Genomic DNA, 23,097 nt, shown 5'->3' with positions numbered 1-23,097 from the left:
ATACCTGCTTAATTTAACTACTAAAGTAATTCAGGCCTCAGACAAAATGAAAATATTATTGAAAATATTACCCTCCATGTATTTATAATGTAAATGTGGATGGATAATTACCTCACCATGTATTATTTTACATGCAGTAAAACATATAATCATTTTTAAGATGTTGGAGTTACCATTGAAAAGAGGCTGAATTTTACTAACCTTGGTTATGACTAGGGCTGCTTCAAAATTAAAAAATTAGTTTAGTGAAAAAATGTCAAAATTCAAACACTAATTTTTCATATGAATTTTTTATTTTTTTTATTTTTATCAAAATATTATTGAGATGGTGGTCAGAATTTTTGCTTACCAAGAAATGGATTTTCAATAAACACAAGATTTTGATAACTATTTCACTAACATTTCTGATAATTTTTCAATAAATTAATTTTAAAACCCATCCTTTTGTTGAAATTTTAAATTTTTTAAAACCCATTTTTCAATTGAAATGCTTTTTTTTTAATTTCAACAAACTTTAGTTATAACTCTAGTAAAAAGTTCCAAAAGATAAATCAAAGAATCATGATTGGACTAGACAAACATAATGAAGCATATGGGTGAGTACTTATTGTATGTATCTTGAAGTTAGTTGAGTATTTTAGGAGTTACCCAGAAGCAGATGGTTGCTGCTCAATTACAGTAACAATTTTTCGACTGGGGAGATAGGTGATAGAATTAGAGCTTATAATAGATTTTTAATTTTTTCCAATTTTTTAAATAAACTTTGCTCTTGATTCTAAAAAATGAGGTGATGATCAATGGTAAAACCTTGGTAATAGTCCTTCTACCCACAAAACAACTTATGCTCAGAAAGTATGATTTCCCAAACACGAATGAGAGTATTCACCTACAAAATCAGAGAATATTAGGGTTGGAAGGGACCCCAGGAGGTTATTTAGTCCAACCCTCCTGCTCAAAGCAGGACCACCTCCTAAAATAACATCCATGTCTACACAATATGATAATCTGGAAGAATTCTGGATGATCTGGTGGCTACTTATAGCATTTACAGGGAAGAGTGTTGCAGAAGATGGGAGGTGTATTGCCCTGAGCTGAGTAGGTTTCATATATCCCAGCACCTATGGTGGCAGTTGTCATCCTCTCAAGGTCACCACAGTCACCTCTTTCCATTTTATCGTACCATTAGTCCCTCCTGTTCTGATTTTTACAACCTTTCTCCTTTCTTCCTTTCTCTGCTGAGTTTGTGTTCCTTAACTTGGCTCACTGTTCACTGGATCAAAGAAGTGTGGTTTATGTAAGACTACTGAGAATACCAGTCTGCTCTGTGCTGGAATGTACCTCACTAACTGCTGTGTCTCTTTGTTTCTTACTAGTTTGTATTATATGTTGCCGTAAACTGACAAAACAATATTGCCCCCTCACCCCCAAAGGAAAAGCTAGAAAGTCCCTCCTAATCTAACCCCACTGCTATTGTTGTTCACCAACCGATGGCCCAGTTCCCCAAAAAAGAAAAACAGGGAATCAGGGAGAATACTCTTGTTCTGAAAAGCTCTACAGAGGCTGAAATCTCTTCTAAAGTAATGTCAAATTGTTAATCAGCAGCAGCCTGATCAAGAACTACAGGAAAATGTTCTGAGCAAAGCTACTTATCCTCCTTATTGTTCTCACATTCCAAGCACCTACATCAGAAGAGAGGGGGGAAATCCCTCACTCTTTTAATGCTGCAAATCTGCAAATCAGAACTACTCTCTTACCCACAACATAAAAAGAAATGGGCTTTTGGATCTCACTTCCACTGAAGTCACTATACTAGACTATCTAAATACATTTGTTATCCCTTCAGAATAGGTTGTATTTTCTATAACTTTCTTCAGTGGATCTCTAAAAGGAGTATTATAGCATCCTTCAAATTTAATATTGTTCTAAAGACCATGTTTGCGATCGTGTTCAAATTATTTGTAAGCTCATGCATAGCAGTTTTTGGTCACAAAAAGCAAAAGAAAAGGTATTTATAATAATGAGTCTTTCTCTGCTCTTTACGGTACAGTTCCTCTCCTCTTGGCACACCCCACAACCTGGTCCAAAGCCCATTTAAAGTTAATGGAAAGACTCCCACTGATTTCACTGGGCTTAGAATCAGAAGCTTAGAATTCTAAACTTGGGGTGGATGAGGCAAAAAACAAAGCAAATTTGAATAGACATAGCCAGGGTAAATATGATTACTGCCATTTTACAAATTGGGAAACTGAGGCATTGAAGAATAATGACTTGCTGAAGGTCACATAGAAACTCTGTTGTAGACCCCGGAAGAGACTCCAAATCACCCAAGTCCAGTGCTACAACAAAAGGACCATCCTTCCCCTTCACTATATAGTAGAAAAAATATAATAATAAAAAAGGCTAGTGCCATATGTGACAGTGGACATTTTTGTTCTAAAATTATAGGCTGTTCTAGTTGAGAGAGATATGTAGACAGACATATGTATAAGTATGTAATTTCCTGGGGACAGCATATTTTATGGTGATTGGCAGGCTGGGGTTCTTGCTGATGTTCTTGTTCTTTATTTGGCCATATTATTAACAATGTTAGCTTTCTTTTGTACTGAACCTGCTGAGTTAGTGATCAAATTTTTTGTGTCTACCTGCATATTTACCTTGGAAGTACACTGTGGGACAGGAGGCCAGAAGATCTGCCACTCAGTGTTTCTACCTACACACCCATTGAATATGGTTATGGATGTCAGAATTTCAATTTCACTCTGCCTTGGAACTTTGCCTACAAGCAAAGTGACTACAAGTGTGTAGTCTCTTCTAAATGTGTGCACTTAACTCTGGTGGACTTGAAGGGTCATTAAGCGTGTGCAATGTGAACAGAATATATCCCACAAATTCAGCCTGGCAGTAATACTTTAAAAAAAAAAATGGATTTAAATCATTTTGCCTATTTTCTTCAGACTTGAAAAGACACAGAATGCACATTTTTGTGGGTTTTGCACCGTTTTCTTAAAACATGCTCCTATGGCTCAAGAACAATTGAGAATTTGAAAATAAAATGTTACAGGCTGTTGTTAGTCTATAATATGACCTAAGCCCTTTTTTATTCTAATCACAAAAAAAGGTTAAAATTCATATGGCCAGAATTACTGTAGTTTTAAGAACAGCAACATCACATCTCTGTGGTAATTACTTTTCCTGAGATTTTGTTGCAGAGCCATAACATGCAATGTTGACAACTCTGCATAGCCTGATCCAAAGCCCACTACAGCCAATGGGAAGTTTTCCATTGATTTCAATAGATTTTGGATTAGGGTCTCTTTGCACTAGCCAATCACAGCATATCCTACAATGCTATTTTGCAACTATTGAAATATATGATCTGAACCAGTAGTTCTCAGGAAAGGGATGTAACTGGGCAGCAGGGGACTGGAAGAAATCTACTGATATCTGTTGAAAAATAACTGGAAGTTGGAGAGTTAGAAAAGCCCTGCACTTGCTTTCGGCAAGATTGTGCCTTGTTCCTGCACCAATGAACACCCCCCCACCCCCATCCCACCTGTGCTCCTGAGAAGAAGCCTGGAACAATACAACATTGTGCTCTAGGAGAAAACGGTCTGATGGTCTGATCCTAAGGACATGCTGCTCTTGGCTAGGATAGTACTTCCTCCATACCCCGAGGGGACAGGAAGGGAGTGGGGCCAGGGAACTGTGCAGAGAGGGAGGGGGTAGTGCATCAACCCTGTTTCCTCTGCACTCCAAGGAGCGCTCGGAAGGATTGGGTCTGCCTGAGGCACAGGGCCTCTTGCAGCTTCCAGTGGGGCAGTGGCAATCCATGCAGACCCCAAGGTGGGGCTGTGCTTTAATGGCAGGATAGAACACCTCAACCACAAAAGCTGCTACAAGTACAGTTAACTAAGATCACACAGTCCTATTCAAGCTCACTGATAGCAGACTCTGTGTATAACTATTCCTCCCGGGTAGGAAATGGAAGCTACTCTACCTTTCTCCCTTGCTGATTTGAACATAAAAGTGAGAGGGAAAAGCAAAGTGTTGGAAAGAGAAGTTGGAAAACAAGGAAAAAGAGAGCACAAAATAGGCAAAGAAGAAAAAGAGATGGGCACAACTAAAGAAAAGAAAAGCATAACAAGGTAAAAGAAGGAAAGGCAATAGTGGAGGGTACAAAAATACCTCTTTTCCCCAGCTTACTATCACCACCACCCATAACTGTTGCACTGAATATAATGTGGGATACCAGGTGTATAAATTCAATAACAAAATTTGCCTTTTGTTTATGCTGAAGTGACTTTTGGGGCAGGTTGGGCTTTCTCTGTTTGTTTTTGTTTTGGCAGCAGTGCATGGGAATTTGTCCTGACAAACTTAAAAAGCACAAAGCCACCAAGAACATCTCTTGTAAGGTAGACAATGAGTCAAATACCTTTAATATTCAAGCAGGTTAAATGTGAGTGGGAATGTCAATAATTTTTGTACTAATGAGACCTCAAGAGTTGGTTTCAGAAAACGTGTTATGTTTTGGTCAAAAACTCTGATACATACAAAATGTTTTCGGAGTGTAATATTAAGAGTGTGATATAAACTAGTTATAGAAGGACATCCAAAGTTAAATTTGACTTCATCTTTAACTCCTGCTGCAATGTCTAGGTGTCACATGAATGCCACATTTTCTTATCTTATATAAAATCAATGCTGTAATATCAGTGAACCATTGCACAAATTAAGGTAGAGCATCAGCCATAACTTTGGCTTATTAATCTTTGTCATAACCCTAAAGGTGTTTCATTCTAGGGGGAAATTTTTCATGTCTTGTACGTCAATGGATTGTATGTGGTTTTTTTAATAGTTTCCCTTTCCCCTTTTGCTAAAGATGAATGATATATGTGTGCTCGCTGATTTGCACGTGCAGAGATTTGTGCAACAACTGATGGCAGGGTGTGGTTTATTTTGTATTTCAATAAGGGCTTTTTCCCAACTAGTCTTTCTTTTAACTAATTTTGTAGTAGAATCACGATGCAGAATTTATCATACCACAGCAATATAGTGCTTTCCAATTAAAATCCTTGGTGGGGTATTTTTTATATAATTTCGTAGGTGTGCCTGGTGCTTACTTTATCTCCATAAAAACTGACCAGGGAAAGCAGCCCAGCAATTAATTTCCTTAGCCCATCAAAATTCTCACTTTCTCACAAAAGAATATACTAATCCTAAAACTGTATTGAATATTGTGGGTAGCAAGAGAGAACAAGAACAAACTGTTGTTTTTCCTTTTCTATTTTTGTAGAGCAGCATCCTGGCATGGGCTCTCCCTTGGTCTGACTAACCTGGATATGAGCCTGGGGGACTTGCACTTTCTCTAGGCAATGACTCAGGAATTTGGGTTGCTTAGAAGTGGAATTGTAGGCTTTTCACCAGTAGTCCTTTCATTCTAGCCCACCCCTTTTCATTCTTTAATCCCATCTCTTTCCCAGCATCCAGCACTAGCTGGATTGCACTGCTAGTTGACAATCAGTTTCCAAGGGACTATACTCTGCCCTTTCCTCCTGGAAACAAAGAGGTGTGCCTGTATAAAAGCTCCCAGCTGCTGAGAAATTTAAGTCACGATGTAGGGAAGCCTGGCAGTGGATTGCATTGTCAGCCAAGCCACCATGCTGGCCTGGTTCTTTTAAAAATATTTGCATTATGTAGTTCCCAAGATTTTATCATGTATTGCTAACCTTAGGAAAATTTAATTTTCAAAATGACTGAAAGTTCACAAGGAAAATTCTATATCCTCACTGAATTTAATATTTTCTGTGTTCTGCATTAAATGTGATGGCACATAACGCATTTTGGATTTAAAGTGGGAAAGCAATACCATAAAGTAATCCCATAACTGCTCAATGGATTTTTATGTCAACTACATTTTTAATTATCACTGCTTTCTTAACACACAGAGCTACCATGTGCACTCAGAGCTTTAATTTTTGTTAAATAACTTATTCTTCCTTCTACTTCCTATCTAGCTGTCTGTTTTTTTAAATAACTGAGTTGCACCTAACAAGCCAAAATACTTCTCTTCAGCAATGAAGAAATAAGCAAAGAAGAAAGCATGCAATTTGTAATAGCTTAGATTATTATTATACTTAGAAATCTATCCAAGTATTTAAGGGTTAAGTCTTTCAATGAGCATCTGTGACCCAGGATATTAACATTCTAACCAGGTACTCTTGTTCTTGTGGGAGTGCACTAGCATACAGAACCCATGAGTGCTTGATCCCCTAGATCCATCCTGGCAGCACCCTCAGAGCAGAAGCATTTCCCACACAGAAGAGACTGCACTTGGAAAATGCAGCTGAACCCTAAAGCTAAGAAAGCACTTTTGAGCTTCAGCTTCCAATTTCATCTGACAGGCTATTATAAAACTTACTCTAAACTGCACTAAGAAAACTCCAAGGATTTCTGGATTCTGAAAAGAACAAACAATTTTCAATTTCCCTTTCATTTAACGTCTTAACTCTTCACTGCTTTATAAAAAGCAGGAAACTAACATTTGCCTCCCACTGTTAATGACTGGTTAAGCTTTTTCCACTGGGAAACAATCTTCCTGTTTTGTTTGTTTTGTTTTTTCCTTCTCCTTTCTTTCTATTTTTTTCCCCTTGTCCGGGAGAAAATTGCCTATAAAAATATAGAAATATTGACTAGCACTTCAGATAGAGATTCTATCTGCCTGGATGGCTGCCTTAACTTTCAATTTATTTATTTTCAACCATATTTTAACATAACATAGCTTTGAATCAATGGAAATATATAAGTAAAATGACTACCTGACTGTAAAACATTTAGCATCCTATCCATGTAATAGTAATACTAGTTCCATTATCTCCAAAGACTGGTACCAACATATTTTCAAAGAGAGATATTGTCTAAGTATATCTTTCATGATAGCAGAAGTGCATATTCATAATTTTTGTCCTCTTTCTTTCAATGCAGATTGACTTCAGGCAGCATCTCTGCCAATTCTCTTTTTCTCAATAGCATTGGAAAAATAAAACTATGACAAATTACTTTTATTACTTCCTTAAAAAAGAACTGAAACCTGTCCAGAAAGCACATGGAGGACAAAATACTAGGTTGGATGACTCAGAGCTTTTGCCGAGTACCACAAGAGTTATGCAATAATACAATATTTTAAACACAGATTGATAGGGGGAAATGTAACTGTACATTAAAACAATGCTTGACCTGGGCATTAGTTGCTCCATTGATTTGTTTTAAAAGAAAGACAAGTTTCATTTGAATTAATAACTGAATTATTTCATGGACCAGACAATGTTAGTGTATTGTGTCATAGGCTTTATCCTGCATTCCTTATGTACTCAAAACTCCTGTTGACTTCCGTGGCAGTCCTGCATGTGCTGAGAATGCACAGTATCAGGCCTGAGGAGGCCTGGTCTACACTCACAGCGAAATTCAGAGGCAGTCGACAGGAGATATGCAAGCTATGTAGAGTAGCTTGCTTATCTCCCATTGACTTCCTCACTTCTAAATGGCAAGGCATCCCCACTACGCTGTTCCGACAGGAAATGCACTCCCGTCGACACAGCGTTAATCTTTTTGTGGGGGTGATTAATGCCGTTGACTTCCAGATCGACTGAGTGGGTCTCCACTGCCGCTCAATCAATCCCGAAGAATCGATCCAGCAGCACCAACAATGCCACTGTCAATGTAGACATACCCTAGCACTCTTGTAATTGGGTGTGACCATTAAGGAATGCAACTCCTTTTGTTCAGTAGATTAAACATGGCGAGGCTGGGGAATAATTATATATAGGCTTATTTTTCCTGGCCTTTGGTCACTTAACCCTGCTCCCACTTCAATCAATAGGAACTTTGCAGTTGGCCTCAGTGGGAACAAGATCAGCTCTTGAGGCCCAGATTCATGCCTGGTGTAACATCTTTTAGTTCAAGTGGCATTCCATTAGGGATGACTCTGGCCCTTGTGGGTAACAGAGTGGCACAAAGCAGATGGAAAACATCTTAACCAGCTAGCGGAGACATTCCTTAGTAAAGGGTATCCTATGGTGACATATTGCTACCACTGTGGCTCTAAGCCAGTCCCTCTCCTGGCCTGGTTGTAGGGGGCATTCCCAGGGAACAGGAGCATGGCCAGTGTGTGTCTGTGCTTTGGCTATTCTAACTCATTGGAATGACCCCTTGGGGACTTGCACTGCTCTGTCTTATGCTGGATACTGGACAGATCCCATGCTGGTCCTAAGATTGGAGAGAAAACAGAGGTGATGAAAGCCACCTTTGTTCCCCATTTCCTCTGTCCTGTGCCAAGCACAGCTCAGCTGGACTGCAGAATCCCGCCCTTTGTTTATAAACCCCAGGGACCGATTTCTGCACTTAGTTACTTGAGTGTAATGGACTAACTTCCATGGGGAGCTGCACTTGTGGGACTGAGAGCTCTGGCCCTACATTTTCTGTAGAGGGGATTTGCTGATGCAGAGAAGTTGCAGCCAGTCCCCCATTTCCTTTTATATACTTATAATTAGAAAAAAAGTCTGTAAGTTGCTTCAAAATAAAACTGAGTATTCTCCTTTTTCCCCAAATATTTCCACTCAGTCAAATAAGGGTACAGTATTTACTTAATGCTGCTGGAAAGAAAAGGAAATTTAGGGAAAAGTTCTATAAATTAATCAAAAGCTCCATTTTCAAAGTCAATGCGTGAAATCTCTTTTTAAATAAATGACAATTCATTCTCTGTTTACTTTCGGTAAACAGAGAAATTCATCGTGGAGCACTCATTTTTGCAAGCTAATCAAGAACATTAGGTCTCAACAGATTCATTTAATAGAAATATAATAGGCATTCCTGCTTGCTTTTAATCTTGCCTAGTTGCAAATGCTAAAATGAACAGCAAATTAACCTTGCCTTGGAACAGAGATCCTTTCACAGCTGATATCATCTCTCTTACGGCTTGTAAACATTCCAGGCTCCTTGTCAGTACTTTGCTGGCTTTCGCTCTTCCCCACAGAAGACAAGAAGGGGAAAGTGCCTGACTAAATTTCACTAAAATGTAGAGGAATAGTTGAATTCTAAAGGGAGTACTGCGTGTCAGCTCTGCTGTGTTTCCTAGCAGAACAAAATATTACAATAGTGTCTGAAAACAATATAGAGCTAAGATTGGGGCGGGGGTCTTTTGTGGGTTGAGGGGTTGATGGGTTTTTTGTTGTTTTTGTTTTTTTCCTTGTGCTTTACTAGCCATTCCCTTCATGGCTCCTTATGAACTACTGTACAAGACAAGATAATAAGACAAGGCCATTCAAGTTCTATAATCAGATATAAAATATTTGCAAACAATTTGAGATCTTAAAATTGTTCAGTGATATCAGAATTAGCATTAGAACTCTATACAGGTAAAAAGCTGTAATATTTCATAACGTATGTAATCATGAACAAAAGCCTTTCAGAAAACTATTTTCACTGTGCTAAAGTAACAATCTAGACTTGTTGTAAGTATGTTATTCTTACAAGTAGTTCGCAGTTATTCTTGAAGGCAAGCCTTGGAGTTTCCTTAGCATAGTGCTGCTGGGGAAAATTTTCAGCATGTCCATCTTCATCTCTAGCCTGAAGGGAAATATAATGGCCTATTTAGGGACTTACAATAATGGAAGAAAAAATAGCTAAAAGCATAACAGCTCAGATCATTAAAACAAACGGGAATCCCAAAATACAACATTATTAAAAGTTTGTTTAAATACGCAGTACACCTTTTAGATATGAGAACTTGGGATGCTGTTTGTTACATAGTTTAGGCTGAACATGCAAATTCATTGTGGTGTAATAATTAAAACAACAAGAAACAAACCCAAAATGAAATATTTGAGCTGGAAATTGTTATCACTTAAGGGTTTCAATTTACTTCATTGCATTTTTCAGGATTACATTACATACTTATTTGTTTAAACTTTTTTTTGACATGCTTAAGCAATTCCTAGATAATGTACTTCTATTTTCATTTTAACAGCAAGGCCATTAAAAATAGATTTTCATACTCATAATTTACATGTAATACTATTAAAGATAAGTGGATTCTCCCTCCATTTTTAAGTAAAGCTCTGAAAAGAGCAATCCTCTAACAAGAACAATGATTCTTCAATCAAATGTGGTAAAATATTTAATTAAGAAGATGCATTAAAAGTTACTAGTTATTTGGATCTACACTGTCAATTAAGAAAGCTGAAGTTTAAATGGAGACATTAACATTGCCTATTAGCAATAGTGCTTGCATATAGTATTTTCCTTCTAATCTACAACATTTTCTGGTTTAGAGTTAAAGCAAAAGGGAGAAGTAGGTGAAAGGAGGAGTGTCAGCAACACACTCATTACACCATTCATTTGGGTGACACTTGCACTCTGTTCCGCTTTCATCTCATCTAATCCTGACTGTTCACTCTTTCTCAGCCTCCTAAAATTCACAGCTGAGCTGTCTCACTCACATATGGCTTGCATATAATTATGCATATTCCATTTTACACTGCATTAAAATGATGAGCTTCTGGCTCCTGGCCAGCTTATTTAAATAAGCCCCGAATGAACTAGGGAGGGAAAAAAAAGGAACACAGTAAAGCCATACAGTAAGCAGCAAGTAGTTCGGTCTTCTGTCTTTTTAGATAAAACGTATGGCTGCTGCAAAAGGAATAGCTTAGAACTACCTGTTGTAATGTATGGATTGGGGGATGGGGGAGAGATAAAAACAATGAACACACATCTATGAAGCTATGACAGCACTTACATATTGTTCTTCCTTAATGTAGTGTGAACTGTCTGTTTCCGTGTGTCATATTCAGAGCTCTGAGAATTTTTTCTTTTTAGTGTTGGCATTTATGAAAGATATTTGCACCTTGTAAGTTCTATAACTTGTTGCTCATCTTCAAATAAGCTTCTGTCTCTCTTTGTGGAGGTGGAAGGTGTTTGGGGTGTGAAAGAGGAAGGATAGGGTTAACCATATTGACGTTTTAAAGATAGCATCTATCTCTGATCCAAAGCCCACTGACTCCAATGGTTTCTGAATAAGGTCCTTAACTGTGGTGTGAATGCTAGCAGACATCACTTCACAGGAATGCTATCAATTTAAAATTCATTCATCTGTCTGAATATGTTGACAGATAATAGCTAAGGTAACCATGGCATAACTCATTATTTGTACTACAAGATGAAGGGGGAAATTGCTAGGTTTGTTTACTTTATATATTTTGCAGTACTTTTTGTCTATTCACTTTCACTCTTCCCTCCAAATAATCTATCAATCAATTTCCCCTTTTGTTTGTGAGGATCTCTCACAGACCAGCTGAGGAAGGAGAATTTTTTTTTTAAATGTGATTGTAAACGCACAAAAAACTGGCAGAGAACTTAAGCATGTGAAGTACCTGAAATTACTTTGAACTCATTTTTTAACTGATTAGATTTAAGTTCGCTGTGTCTCTTTTAACTCTTCACTTTAAGAATGAAACCCCCACCAGCGCAGTAAACGTACCCATCCTGCCTTGTGCAACACGAAGCATGTCCAGGTTAGACTGTGTTGTGTAACCTGCCTTTTCCCTTTTTGAATGTGTGCATTGTCCTTCCCTCTCCTTCTCTCTCCCACGAGGTAGGAGGATTTAATTAAGGGCCTGTAGCAGGCCTTACGCTCATACCACTCTTCCAAATAACCCCAAATGCAGCTGGAGAGCTGCCCTCTCCATGTGGAATTTGAGCTCATTGGCTTTGTGTCCCAAATTAGCAGCATAGGGCTACTGACTAAGTGCCTACCTTTCAAACCACTCTGTCAAAAAAGAAAACTTACAATACCCAAATACATGAGAGATCTATCTATCTTTCTGTAGGAACAGCACAGGGATCATGTAAGGCTCTGAGGTGCTACATGGCTTCCACAGAACACAAGTTATACTGTCTCTAAAGACACCCCTTTGTAATAGCCTGTTCATGACAGCATACAGATTCTAACTTGTCAGAAACCTTCTGTAGACATGTAGTGCTGCAATCTGTAAGTACACACACCTTATAAAACTAAATAGAGATTTGTGTTATGTGGGTGTGCCAAAATACACAGACAAACCCTATTTCACCCAGCCCATCTAACCAAAATTGCCAATTAAGCAGAGGTCATTCACACCAATACACCCTCCTCTGCCTATCCAAATGTTTTTTATCCAACTTCGAATGTCTCTGACAACTTCTTGGGCAAAATCTACATGCACCTATACCCACAACAGTTTAGCTAATTCATGCTACCATTTATGTCTGTGATAGAAGTAAATATAATTCAACTTTCTAAATCCACTGATAAAAATCCTTATTCATAGTGGTCAGAACTATTTCTCCATACCCAACTACTGTGCATGAATCCACCTCAAGACTATATCCATTGAAAATTACTTTTAAAAGGCTATACTGATGTTCAATGGGATTTTTAAAATAAAATAAGTGGAGCTGAATTTTCTTTTTTTGTGTGTCTCACTCACTCACAGTTGATACTGTCAACTCTTTGACAATCATCTGTGATAGCCAATCTGACAAAACAGTGAAAGAAAGGCGATCTTTCTAGGTCACCTTTCACAAACACATGCCTATTTAGCAGTGGATAACAGGGTGTGTGTAGGCAAATACAGAACATCAAAACCTGTTGTATTTCCCAAGTGATCCCTGCTTCGTATCTTTCTTCTCTTTTACTCCCCTACCATCATCTTCAAAGGCTGAACATCATGATAATGCTAACCTCACAATGAAGCCAGATCCATTCAGCTGACCACATATGAGACCATTAATGCCACCCCATGATTCGTGGGGGAGTTGTTCTCCCACGTGACTAAGCAAAATGCCTCTGCAGACCTTCTACTCTTTGTTTGTCTAGGGGATATGGAACTGCACTGCCACAAGATAGCCAGGGTAGCCTATCAGAATCCATATTACTAACAGAAGGAAGGCCTTCAGCTTCTAGAGGGCCCTAACATCTTTAACTTCCACTTCAGTGAGTCCCAAAGAATGCACCCAGAGTATCACTAGACATTGCAGCATCCCTGTGCTGCCCTGATAGCACCATGTGTGATCCTATATCCTAGAGTAGGTCTTAAAACCACCCAGAACAAAATGTGCCATACAAGAAGTCATTGTTATATGCAGTACCTCACATCCACCCACAGTGCTGACTCACATTGTCCAAACCAGATATCTCTGTAAAGTTTTTTAACAGCTTATGAGTATTTTTAAAATTCAGGTTACCACCATTTTTTTTAAACAGTGGGTATGGGCTGATTTTCTTAGTTCTATGTGGTGTCCACTCAAGTTCTGTGCAAATTACCTAGGAAATGAAGCAGCAGTAAGCCATATTCTTTCAGTCACAAGGAAAAAACATATATAACTCACTCAAGGCTGTCTCTCTTAACAAACAGGAACAACAGCAACCTGCAGAGGAATTTTCTCCTCCCCAAGCTACTGGAATTTCTGCATGGATATTTGTTTCTACTTGACCTTATTCTTACTGCAAAAGTCTCTCCTTGATCCACAGAGCAAAGCTCTTATCCATTTGTACGGGTTTTTTGCATACTCCCTTAGTCGTCAGAGAGGAAATTTGTCCTTACCCTAATTAGTTAGTACTTAAATGTAAGATTTTTCAAAAGTGCTTAATCACTAAATGCTCATAAGTGGCTTAGGTGATTTTTTAAAAAATTGTACCTCTAAATATTATAGGGGCCAAGGCAAGTCATGCTGAATTATTTATTAAACTGGGTTTATTAAAGTTAGCTGCCTCCTCTAAAATGGGACAAATTTTATTAGAAAAATGCACAAAAATCACACAAGTTATCTCAGTGCTAATTCAGTACTATTTAGCTGAATATGCTTCAAATACCTGATAGCTAAGGACAATAATAGCAAATATCTCAGTAACCCAAACTGACAGAACATTTGACTACTTGCATAGTCAAAACTTGTAGTCCAATTCCTGTGAAATGCCCTTTCAAACAGATGGACCATCCCAATGTGACAGTTACATCCAGACGCATTATAGATGTGCATAACTGGATGTTTCTAGTATGACAATTAGCTGGAAAAGTTTAACAATGCTGCTATTTAAGTTGATATAATTAGGTTTCAAAATTAACATCCCATTGAGATGAACAGGGGAAGTTCACCTTACTCTTGGTGCTGTTGTTTCAGCCAGTGTGGCTACAGATGCAAAAAAGACAACAGTGCTTCCATTTTCATTGTGAAAGTTATCTTTTCTATCAGAAGGTCACGGAACTCCCTCTTCCCTCCCCCCCTCGCAAAGCGTATCTTTTGAAGAATACAGCAAAGCTTGCAAGAAATCCACAGTTTGATGCTAATACTTTAAATGCTATGGTCTTCTGGATTTCCATTGTCCCAGCTAATCAGTTATTACTGTGGCTCCTCTACTCACTTCAACCAGTAATGGTAAAAATAGTTCTCCACTTCCATCTACTATGGATATTCACTCCATAAATAAATATATTTGTACACTAACTATGGGCTAAACCGGGGCCTCACCACAAGCCCTGAGCAAGGTGTAGCCCCAGGAGCAGACCAGGGACCACAGTGGGGACTGTAATCCATAGAATATATTCCTTTCTTTCTGCAATCATGGAATAAATGGACAAATCCTGAAATCCCTATTTAGGGAAAACTCCCACCAATGCTTATGGAAGTTCTGCCTCAATACGTCTGCCGGATTTTGCCCAAACCACAGAATGAGGCAATAAACCACTTTTAATTTTTTAAAAACCTTTTGGCCTTCTCACCTGCACTCTGCCCATAAATCCATCTCCCCTGGTACTATTTCTAGCATTCCCAACCTCTCAGCACCTTTCAGACAGCCACTGTGTATTTTTAAATAGGCCCCAAACTTGTTTAATAAAGTCTCCTAAAAGTCAGATTAGTGAAAACCAGGGGTTGAAAATCACAACTGTAATAGTCAGTCCTGGACTACTTCTCAGGTCTATTTTCTTATGACTCCCCCAGGCTAGAATGAAGGCCCTATTAAATAGTTCCCAAACTGCGGTCTGTGTGCCACCAGTGGTCCTCTTAGCACTTGCTGGTGGGCTGTGGAGAGCTGATGGTCACATGGTGCTAATGTCTCTTGTTTCCAGTTGATGAAATGCATTAAAAGACAGCTAAAAATACATTACTTTCCTAATGTTATTTTTCTGTGTAAACAACTGCTGTAGTTGCCACAGGAATGTTATTTGGTCGCCAAGGGGAGGAGAAGTAGTCCATGAGACAATCCCTCTACTAGAGGTGATGTGACCTGCAAAGGAAAATAGAAGTTGGGTCTGTGCCCTTTTTTAACTTCTTTGTGATGCATAAAGAAAGGAGAGGCCAGAAAAGCTTATCTGATTTCCCCTCCTCCCCTCCTTCTTTCTGCTTATCTTTTATATTAGAAACTCAGATGATGACATCAAGGGAATAGTAAAATGTTGGCGGATGTGTGCCCATACCCACACCCCTCCCATGATTCTTCCTATGCAGCTGGGGGAACCTACACACAACAGTTTGCTTTCCAGAAGACACAGCCTACTTTGATATCACTGCCATGAATGGCAGCCAGGGACAGCAGGAGAGGGCTTTCTGATCATGTAGGAGCTATGTGGTCACCAAGGAGGCATAAAGCTGCCTTTGAGATTCAATTAATCTTTGCAGCTGCAGAGTCCAAGCTGATGGTGCAGTTCAACACCCTGAAGGCACCTAGGGCAAAACTTCAGTCTATTTGTTGGTAAAGTCTGTTTAGTGTTTTGGGATCATTTGATAAATCATCATCATCGGCTCTCTCTCGATATAAGGATGATGTCTGCCAGCGGGAGAAGTCATTGATGAGTCTTAAGATGATAAATAGTGGTTTATAAACATCACTTAGTAGTAGAGATGGATCCAAAAAAAACCCCCTAAACCCACGTCGGCTCTGAGTTTGTGTCGTGTTCTCTAACAGCGAAAAAGCAAATACCAAATCTGAACAGCCCAACATTTAAGAGAATCTGGGTTCAGAAATGGATTTAAAAACCCTAAGTTGGGAGTTCTGGAATATAATAGTTTTGGTGAGGATACAGGTTAAAGAGCCAGAGGTCTGGCATGAGGTTATTAGTAGTAAGAAACTGGAGAAGCACATCATTAGGAACTTTCCTTTCCATCGACATACAAAATACTGTCTGATTTTAAAAGATAAATTAAGACCCTGTGTGTTACACAGGCAGTTCTGTTCAGAAAAACTGCCCCAGGAAAATATACTGTGACAAAGGAGGAGACAGGGCTGTCCCATGAAATAATAGGACAGAAACTGTTTCTGATGTAATCCCTATCAAAGTGATCTCAGCTACTAAAAAGCATCACGTTCTTTTTCTTACACAGTTTGAGCACATTTGTCTTCTCTGTGTTGAAAATCTAATAAACAGTTAATTTTGTTTTATATGATCAATAACAACAGATGACCCTGCAAGGATTGTGGCCCATAATGGTATCATATTGTGTGCTGGATTTTTTTTCAGTCACATTTTTCTGGTATAAAATTACCTTCAGTCTATATTTAAAATGCAAACTCTAAGCCCCATTGTAATGCAAGCAACATTATAACTGAATCAGGTAAGAAGTAGTAATTACAATATCACTCTAGTGTGCACTGAAATCATACCTTTCATCTCATTGCACTTTAAGGAGCCAGTCAAGACCCTAACAATGAATGAAGGACTCAACTATCTGGATTCATTACTTTTTTTTTTAAATGTCTGTTTCATATATGGTACACATAAGCAATTATACTCCATGGGTTTTTAACTCGGGATTTTCTTTTATAAATTATTTATAATACTGTACACTAATAGAACCTTCCATCTAACAATCTAGAAGCACTTTATGAACATTAATGAACATCTTTAGTCTCACAACACGCCTGTAAAGTATGAAGTACTATTCAGCCACGTCCTGAAAGGCATGAGCACCTACTGCTCTGATGCTTAATATGTCTTGAGTTTTGGCCCATTAACCTAATTTTTATATATGGGGAAACTGATGCACTGAGAGGTTAAATAACTTGTGTTCACAAGCAAATCAAGGCACAGCCAAAACTAGAACCCATGCCTTCGTACTGCCAGTCCTGTGCTTAACCATGAAACACTTTTTACATTTTCGAATGAAAATCCCCTGTTAACTAAGTAAAGCTACAGAAATTCATTTTCCCTTTAAAATTCAGGCACATACCATCTTTTTCTTTCCTTTACTGCAGTGACTCTCAACCTTTCCAGGCTACTGTACCCCTTTCCAGGTCTGATTTGTCTTGTGTATCCCCAAGTTTCACCTCACTTAAAAACTACTTGCTTACAAAATCAGACCTAAAAATACAAAAGTGTCACAGCACACTGTTACTGAAAAATTGCTTCCTTTCTCATTTGTACCAAATAATTATAAAATAAATCAATTGGAATATAAATATTGCACTTACATTTCAGTGTATAGTATATAGAGCAAAATAAACAAGTCGTATGAAATTTTAGTTTGTACCGACTTTGCTAGTGCTTTTTATGTAGCCTCATGTAAAAATAGGCAAATATCTAGATGAGTTGATGTACCCACTGGAAGACCTTGCATAACCGCAGGGGTACATGTACCCCTGGTTGAGAACCGCTCCTTTACTGGATATTAAATAGGCAGTTTCTGTTGTTACTGACTTCTCTCTGCTAATCCTGTTTTGACCGTTCATGGTATAGTGATATATGAGAAGCGTTCAGGCGGCTGACACAAAAGCTAATTTTTTCAAACCACGCAAACCTTGCCACATATCATACATTTTTAATATCCAATTCAGAATCTTCAGAGAGTAAATATTATAACAAATACATAACATTGGGATAATTTGAAATAAACTTTGTTTATTGCCCCTGTGAACATTTCTTCGTCAAGTCATAGCTGCATGGAACTTTAATAAACATGAGGCTATTCTGCTGATCTGATGTCTGATTAATGATAGAGCCTATTGAGGGACGGTAATGGAGTGTGCCTGACAGTTATTGCAGCACATTCACTATCAGCCTAAAATACAGCTCGAACACAAATGAAAATATACTACATGCTTCCTAGCAGATTCCATCTTTGTAATGACTAGCTAACACCAGTGTAGCCAAATGTTCCTGACAATCTCTTTCTCTTTGTGCTTCTTGTTTATTTTAATTTATGAGACAAAAGCTTTCTTGAATTTATTTTGTGTGGTTCATTGTCACGTAGCTTGAGTATTCCTTTCAATTGATCCCATTATTACAAGGATTCCACAATACAGATAAGATGCTCATGTATAGGGAAAGCAAACATTTCCAATTAGCCTCCCAGAGAAGAGGGGGGTTGGGGACATAAAAACAACAATAAAGGGGGGGGGGAAATCCCTCAAATGTTGATTATGGTTAGCTGAGGCCCAGAAACCAAACAAATCACTGTCCCTAAAGAATTTGTTTCAATGTATCAGCTTCTCACAGGACTGTAAATATTGAACTAGCAACAAGCCTTTTCTCTGATCATGATGTCACATTAAAGATTAATCAACTTGACTTGGAGCATACATTTTTTTTTAAAGCAATCCCTGACTGGTTTAATGAACTCTTCTCCCCACTGGCTTTTATAGACTAGCCATGATCAAGGTACCATTACAATAAACCTTCATCTCCCCTTTGGCTGACAGCTCATCTTATTAGCCTCACAACAGTCAATATCCAATTAAGGGGTACCCAAATTTGATCAATGGAGAGGATAGCAATGAGCCTTAAAGACTCAGTGGCCTTTTTAAATTCCCATCTTTCGTACTGTATAAACATTTCCAAACTCTAAATAGGCCTGGAAAGGGAAAGAAAAGGCCAACTCTGGGTGGTAAAGCCCTCCCCTAAATCTGTTGTTCCTGCAGGCTACTACTTAATAAATGTTAAGCGGTGATTAATGCTATGTGTTTGTGTGTGAGGGAGACAGAGAGAAGCATTAATTCTCCTTCATATCCTCCACGGTCTTTCTTTCAAAGTGTGGCAATGTGAAGCTGTGTTTAAAGAGGACAAAACTTCTGACACAGCTTCAGGTATGGGTGACATGCTACTTGGTCCATTAAATATATTCAAATCTAAGGGCTATAACATTTAATAACAATAATTTTAAGATCTCCATGAAGGGATGAACATTCTATAAAGCCCCCCTCTATAAAACCTAACAGGCAGGGAGTTTAGTTTGGATTAGAAGGGGTGTGGGGGAGGAGAAGAAGCTTCAGTACAACCATTTCATCTTCCAGTCTTTCTGAAGTTGATGAATGACTGTACTAAAAGGTGGGATAGTGGCAGTTATAAGTATGAGAAAAGTAAAATCTGATTGGAGTTGAGAGACGTTGATTAGAATGCCAGACAACTGAACCGGAGGTGAAGGATTCAGATCATCACCATCAACACTTGCTTTGATTATGCACCTTTAGATTTTGATCCCTTCACTCTGAGTTATATTTTTAAAAGCAGTGAAGGTTGGTATGAAATCAGGTAGCTTGTCTTTCTAACTTTAAAGTATTAGTTATTACCATGTGCTGCATTCCTGCTGACACATAGCATGTAATTCAGCATGTCCGGTGTGTTCCTAGAACTAGACAGAAATTCAGTCCAAATCAACACTAGCACACTTGTGCTTTCTGCTGTCTTCTGCCACCATGTGCAATGCTGCAACAGAATATTAGCTGGCAGGATGCCAGCAACATATAACCAGGACAAAAAAACCTAGGAGAGTGGTTCTCCAAACTCATGAGACGGTAGATAGCACACTGATCTTCTCAGACATTGAGAAGTGACTGTGTACTTTATCCTTCGACCATGTCATGGGATTTGAGAAATCCAGTTCTGGCTATTCTTCTTTTTGTTGCAATTGAAGCAACTGAGTGAATTAACTTTGCCTGCTTGACATTAAGGCAAACTTCCTGTGTAACAGTCACAGGTAAATTCTAGGATGTATTTCTCTGCCCTCAGGAATACATTTATCATTATTTTCAGTACTTTGAATACTGAAATATATTGGGTAAGAGCTAATGTTTTCAGTGCTGTGCACTGGTATCACAGCAAAAAAACTCTAATTCTCAAAGATGGTCTTACTAGACCAAAGGCACAACCTCGAACAATTCTACCATATCCTCGGTCTCCCTCCTCAACTCTACCCTCTTATTTGCCTCCACTGCCTGTTCTCTAAACTTTCCTCCTCCTACATATGAATTAGTCAGGCAGATAGGGGACATTCCTTCGCTGTGTCCTCCCCAGACTCTGATATGTCCACAGCACTGCTGCCGTGTCTCCTCACATCTACAAATAAATTTGTCCACATAGAATCATAGAAGATTAGGATTGGAAGGGAACTCAGGAGGTTAGTCCAACCCCTGCTCAAAGCAGGACCAACCCCAACTAAATCATCCCAAGGCTTTGTCAAGCAGGGCCTTAAAAACCTCTAAGACTGGAGATTCCACCACCTCCCTAGGTAACCCATTCTAGTGCTTTACCACCCTCCTAGTGAAAAAGTTTTTCCTAATATCCAACCTAGACCTCTCCCACTGCAACTTGAAACCATTGCTCCTACTTCTGTTATCTACTACCATTGAGAACAGCCTAGCTCCACCCCTCCTGGAATCCTCTTTCAGGTAGTTAAAGGCTGCTATCAAATCTCCCCTTATTCTTCTCTTCTGCAGACTAAACAAACCTAGTTCCCTCAGCTTCTCCTCATAAGTCTTGTGCTCCAGCCTCCTAATCATGGACTCTTTACAATTTGTCCACATCCTTTCTGTAGTGGGAAGTCCAAAACTGGACTCATCACCCCTGCCTCAGCCAATACCTCAAGTGCCTCATTCATCTCAAGGTCCATTTTGAAATGTCACTTGTTTTTAAAGGCCTCCAGGGGCTTGTTCCAGCTCACTTGTACTTATTTCCCTCCCAGCCCCTTCTTTCCCCCACTTACCTAACGTGGGCTACACACTCATTACCAGTGGTGCAATAGCCATCTCCTCTGCAGCTCCTGCTCTCTCCAGCTTCTCTCTCTTCAAATTTAATCTGACAACATACTTTTTCTCCCTGGCCTACACTTGTTAATGCCCCTCTTTCCTACTGACCTCATGCTTTAATGTATTCATCGAGTGGGGCAGGTTAAATGTGGGATATCTGGAGCAATGGCAGATGGTTTTATGGTTCCAGAGTCTCCATAGGCCTAAGGAAAGTAATCCACTCTCTCCTCTTCACCACACACCATGCAGAAGCAGAGAACTCTTTGGTGGCCACTAATGCAGCCCTTCTGCTGTGGAGAGGCTAATGGCTGGGGGATCCACGTAGCAGCTGGTCCACTAACCCCACTCCTATTCCCCTATCGATCCTTGCCTCACCCCCTAAAAACCCGTTCTGTAGGATGTTGGGCATCCCAATGTGCAGGGGTACAAAGCCCATGCATGGGTTCCAGAATCCTGATCCTGCTGTATTGTGCTGTAACATCAAAGCCTGCAGTTCCTGTGCTTAGTGCAGAGAATACAGGAACTATGTCTCTTACTTTAGGGCAGATGTGAAATGGCATCTCTGTCTAAGGAGACTCCATGGAGACCTGTACAAAAATGTAGCCTTTCATCCTCTGTGCTCGGCACCTCCTGTTTCCCATTATTTAGCTGACAAAGCATGTGACCATTGTCTTTGCTTATGTTATGTGTTAAAGTTGCAGGTTGCGAGGCTAATGGGAATTGAGTTCCTGTATAGTGACAGCAACAAAAATGCATCAGCATCAAGTAAAGAATCAATTCTAAGTAAATCCTGTAAGCAAAATGCTACTCTTAAATATTGTCCCTAGCTGATGTACCCAGCAGTCTTCTCTATTCCACAGCTAACACCACCAAAATGTAGAGAGGCTTGTTCTCATTACTGGCTCCCATCCTACATACCAGGGCCTCCTGGGTCACTGAGTCCAGTCCTATGCTATAGCAGGCGACCCTGTCATATAACTGTCCCTTGACTTACCAACCTCCATCTTACACCTAGTTGCATTGTTTGCCCCCACAACTCCTTTTGGAAGGCTGTTCCAGAGCCTCACTTCTCTGATGAATAGAAACCTTCTAATATAGTGGGTACTGACTTTTTCAGGGAGGATAATGGGTGTTGCTTCTTGTTGCTTTGGAGCACTTCTTAAAGACTGAGACTAAAATTGCTGTAAAATGAATAAAGTCTCTTTTCCCTCCTGTAGCCATCAGTAATTCTATGGTTAGACAAAGGATTGGTCCAGAAAGATAATCACCGGGCTAGTGATAGACGTTCTGCTTGGACGTCAGAAGGGCCAACAGACACTGGAATTGGCACACACGTCCCTGTGCTAGCACTCCAAGGACAGCTGGAGTAATGTTAACAGTTATGCCCTTAAATATGGGTTGATGAGAAGGGAGAGATTTTATGGAATTTTTCTCCTTTCCCTCCTCAGAATGGAAGCTCTGGCAATAGAATTAAAATCTAAATTAATTAAATCAAAGCATGCAACTGACATTAATGTCAGTTTACTACTGACATCCTAGTGATCCAGTCTGTGAAATGCAACTTACTGACTTTTTTGTGGGGAGGGAGAAGGAAAAATCATTTGTCTCCCTGGCATTATTTCACATATTAATTGTTAGTAATATTATTCCCATTATCCTAATTATGTGTATTTTCATCACTACATTCTGCCTAGAATTAAACCATTTCACATACATCTCCATTGTTCCTCTTGGTTTAAAATGTTGATGCTGAACCACTGGCTTTGGAGATAGTGGATGTGGGTTACATGTGAGGGAGAAATTGAAAGACCTGATGCGGCCACTGGCTGTGAAAAGAAAGGGAAAATACAGGTGCATCTGCAACAACTGAGACACTTCACAGTCTGCAATGGCAAGAAATCTTATGCAGTGAATGCAAGGCTTTAAAAATCAGACCCCTGTAATCCTCTGAAAGCAGCAAGGGTCTAGGTCATATGCCTGGCAATGCCTCATATGGTGTGTCTCTTTTTTGCCATTTGTTTATTTGCTTCTGGCAGTTTTGGCAGTGAAGT

General features: G+C 39.2%; 1 protein-coding gene across 4 annotated transcripts in view; it reads right to left on the bottom strand.

Moving 5' to 3' along the window:
- SOBP (sine oculis binding protein homolog) overlaps positions 1-23,097 on the bottom strand; it is a 134,860-nt gene that overhangs the window by 49,090 nt on the left and 62,673 nt on the right. For 3 of the 4 annotated variants that reach the window (XM_067546554.1, XM_067546553.1, XM_067546556.1), the window contains one exon: positions 9,526-9,621. The exons of the other annotated variant lie outside the window; for it this stretch is intronic. In XM_067546554.1, coding sequence (XP_067402655.1) covers positions 9,526-9,621 — 96 coding nt within the window. The remainder of the gene's footprint in view (positions 1-9,525; positions 9,622-23,097) is intronic. 4 annotated transcript variants of the gene reach the window in all.

The sequence above is a fragment of the Emydura macquarii genome, unplaced genomic scaffold (genome assembly GCF_026122565.2).
Source record: "Emydura macquarii macquarii isolate MOO-44397 ecotype Brisbane River unplaced genomic scaffold, CSIRO-AGI_Emac_v2 contig_1146, whole genome shotgun sequence".
Taxonomy (NCBI): domain Eukaryota; kingdom Metazoa; phylum Chordata; order Testudines; family Chelidae; genus Emydura; species Emydura macquarii.
The sequence above is the reverse complement of the archived record's forward strand: the minus strand, read 5'-3'. Positions and strand labels throughout refer to the sequence as shown.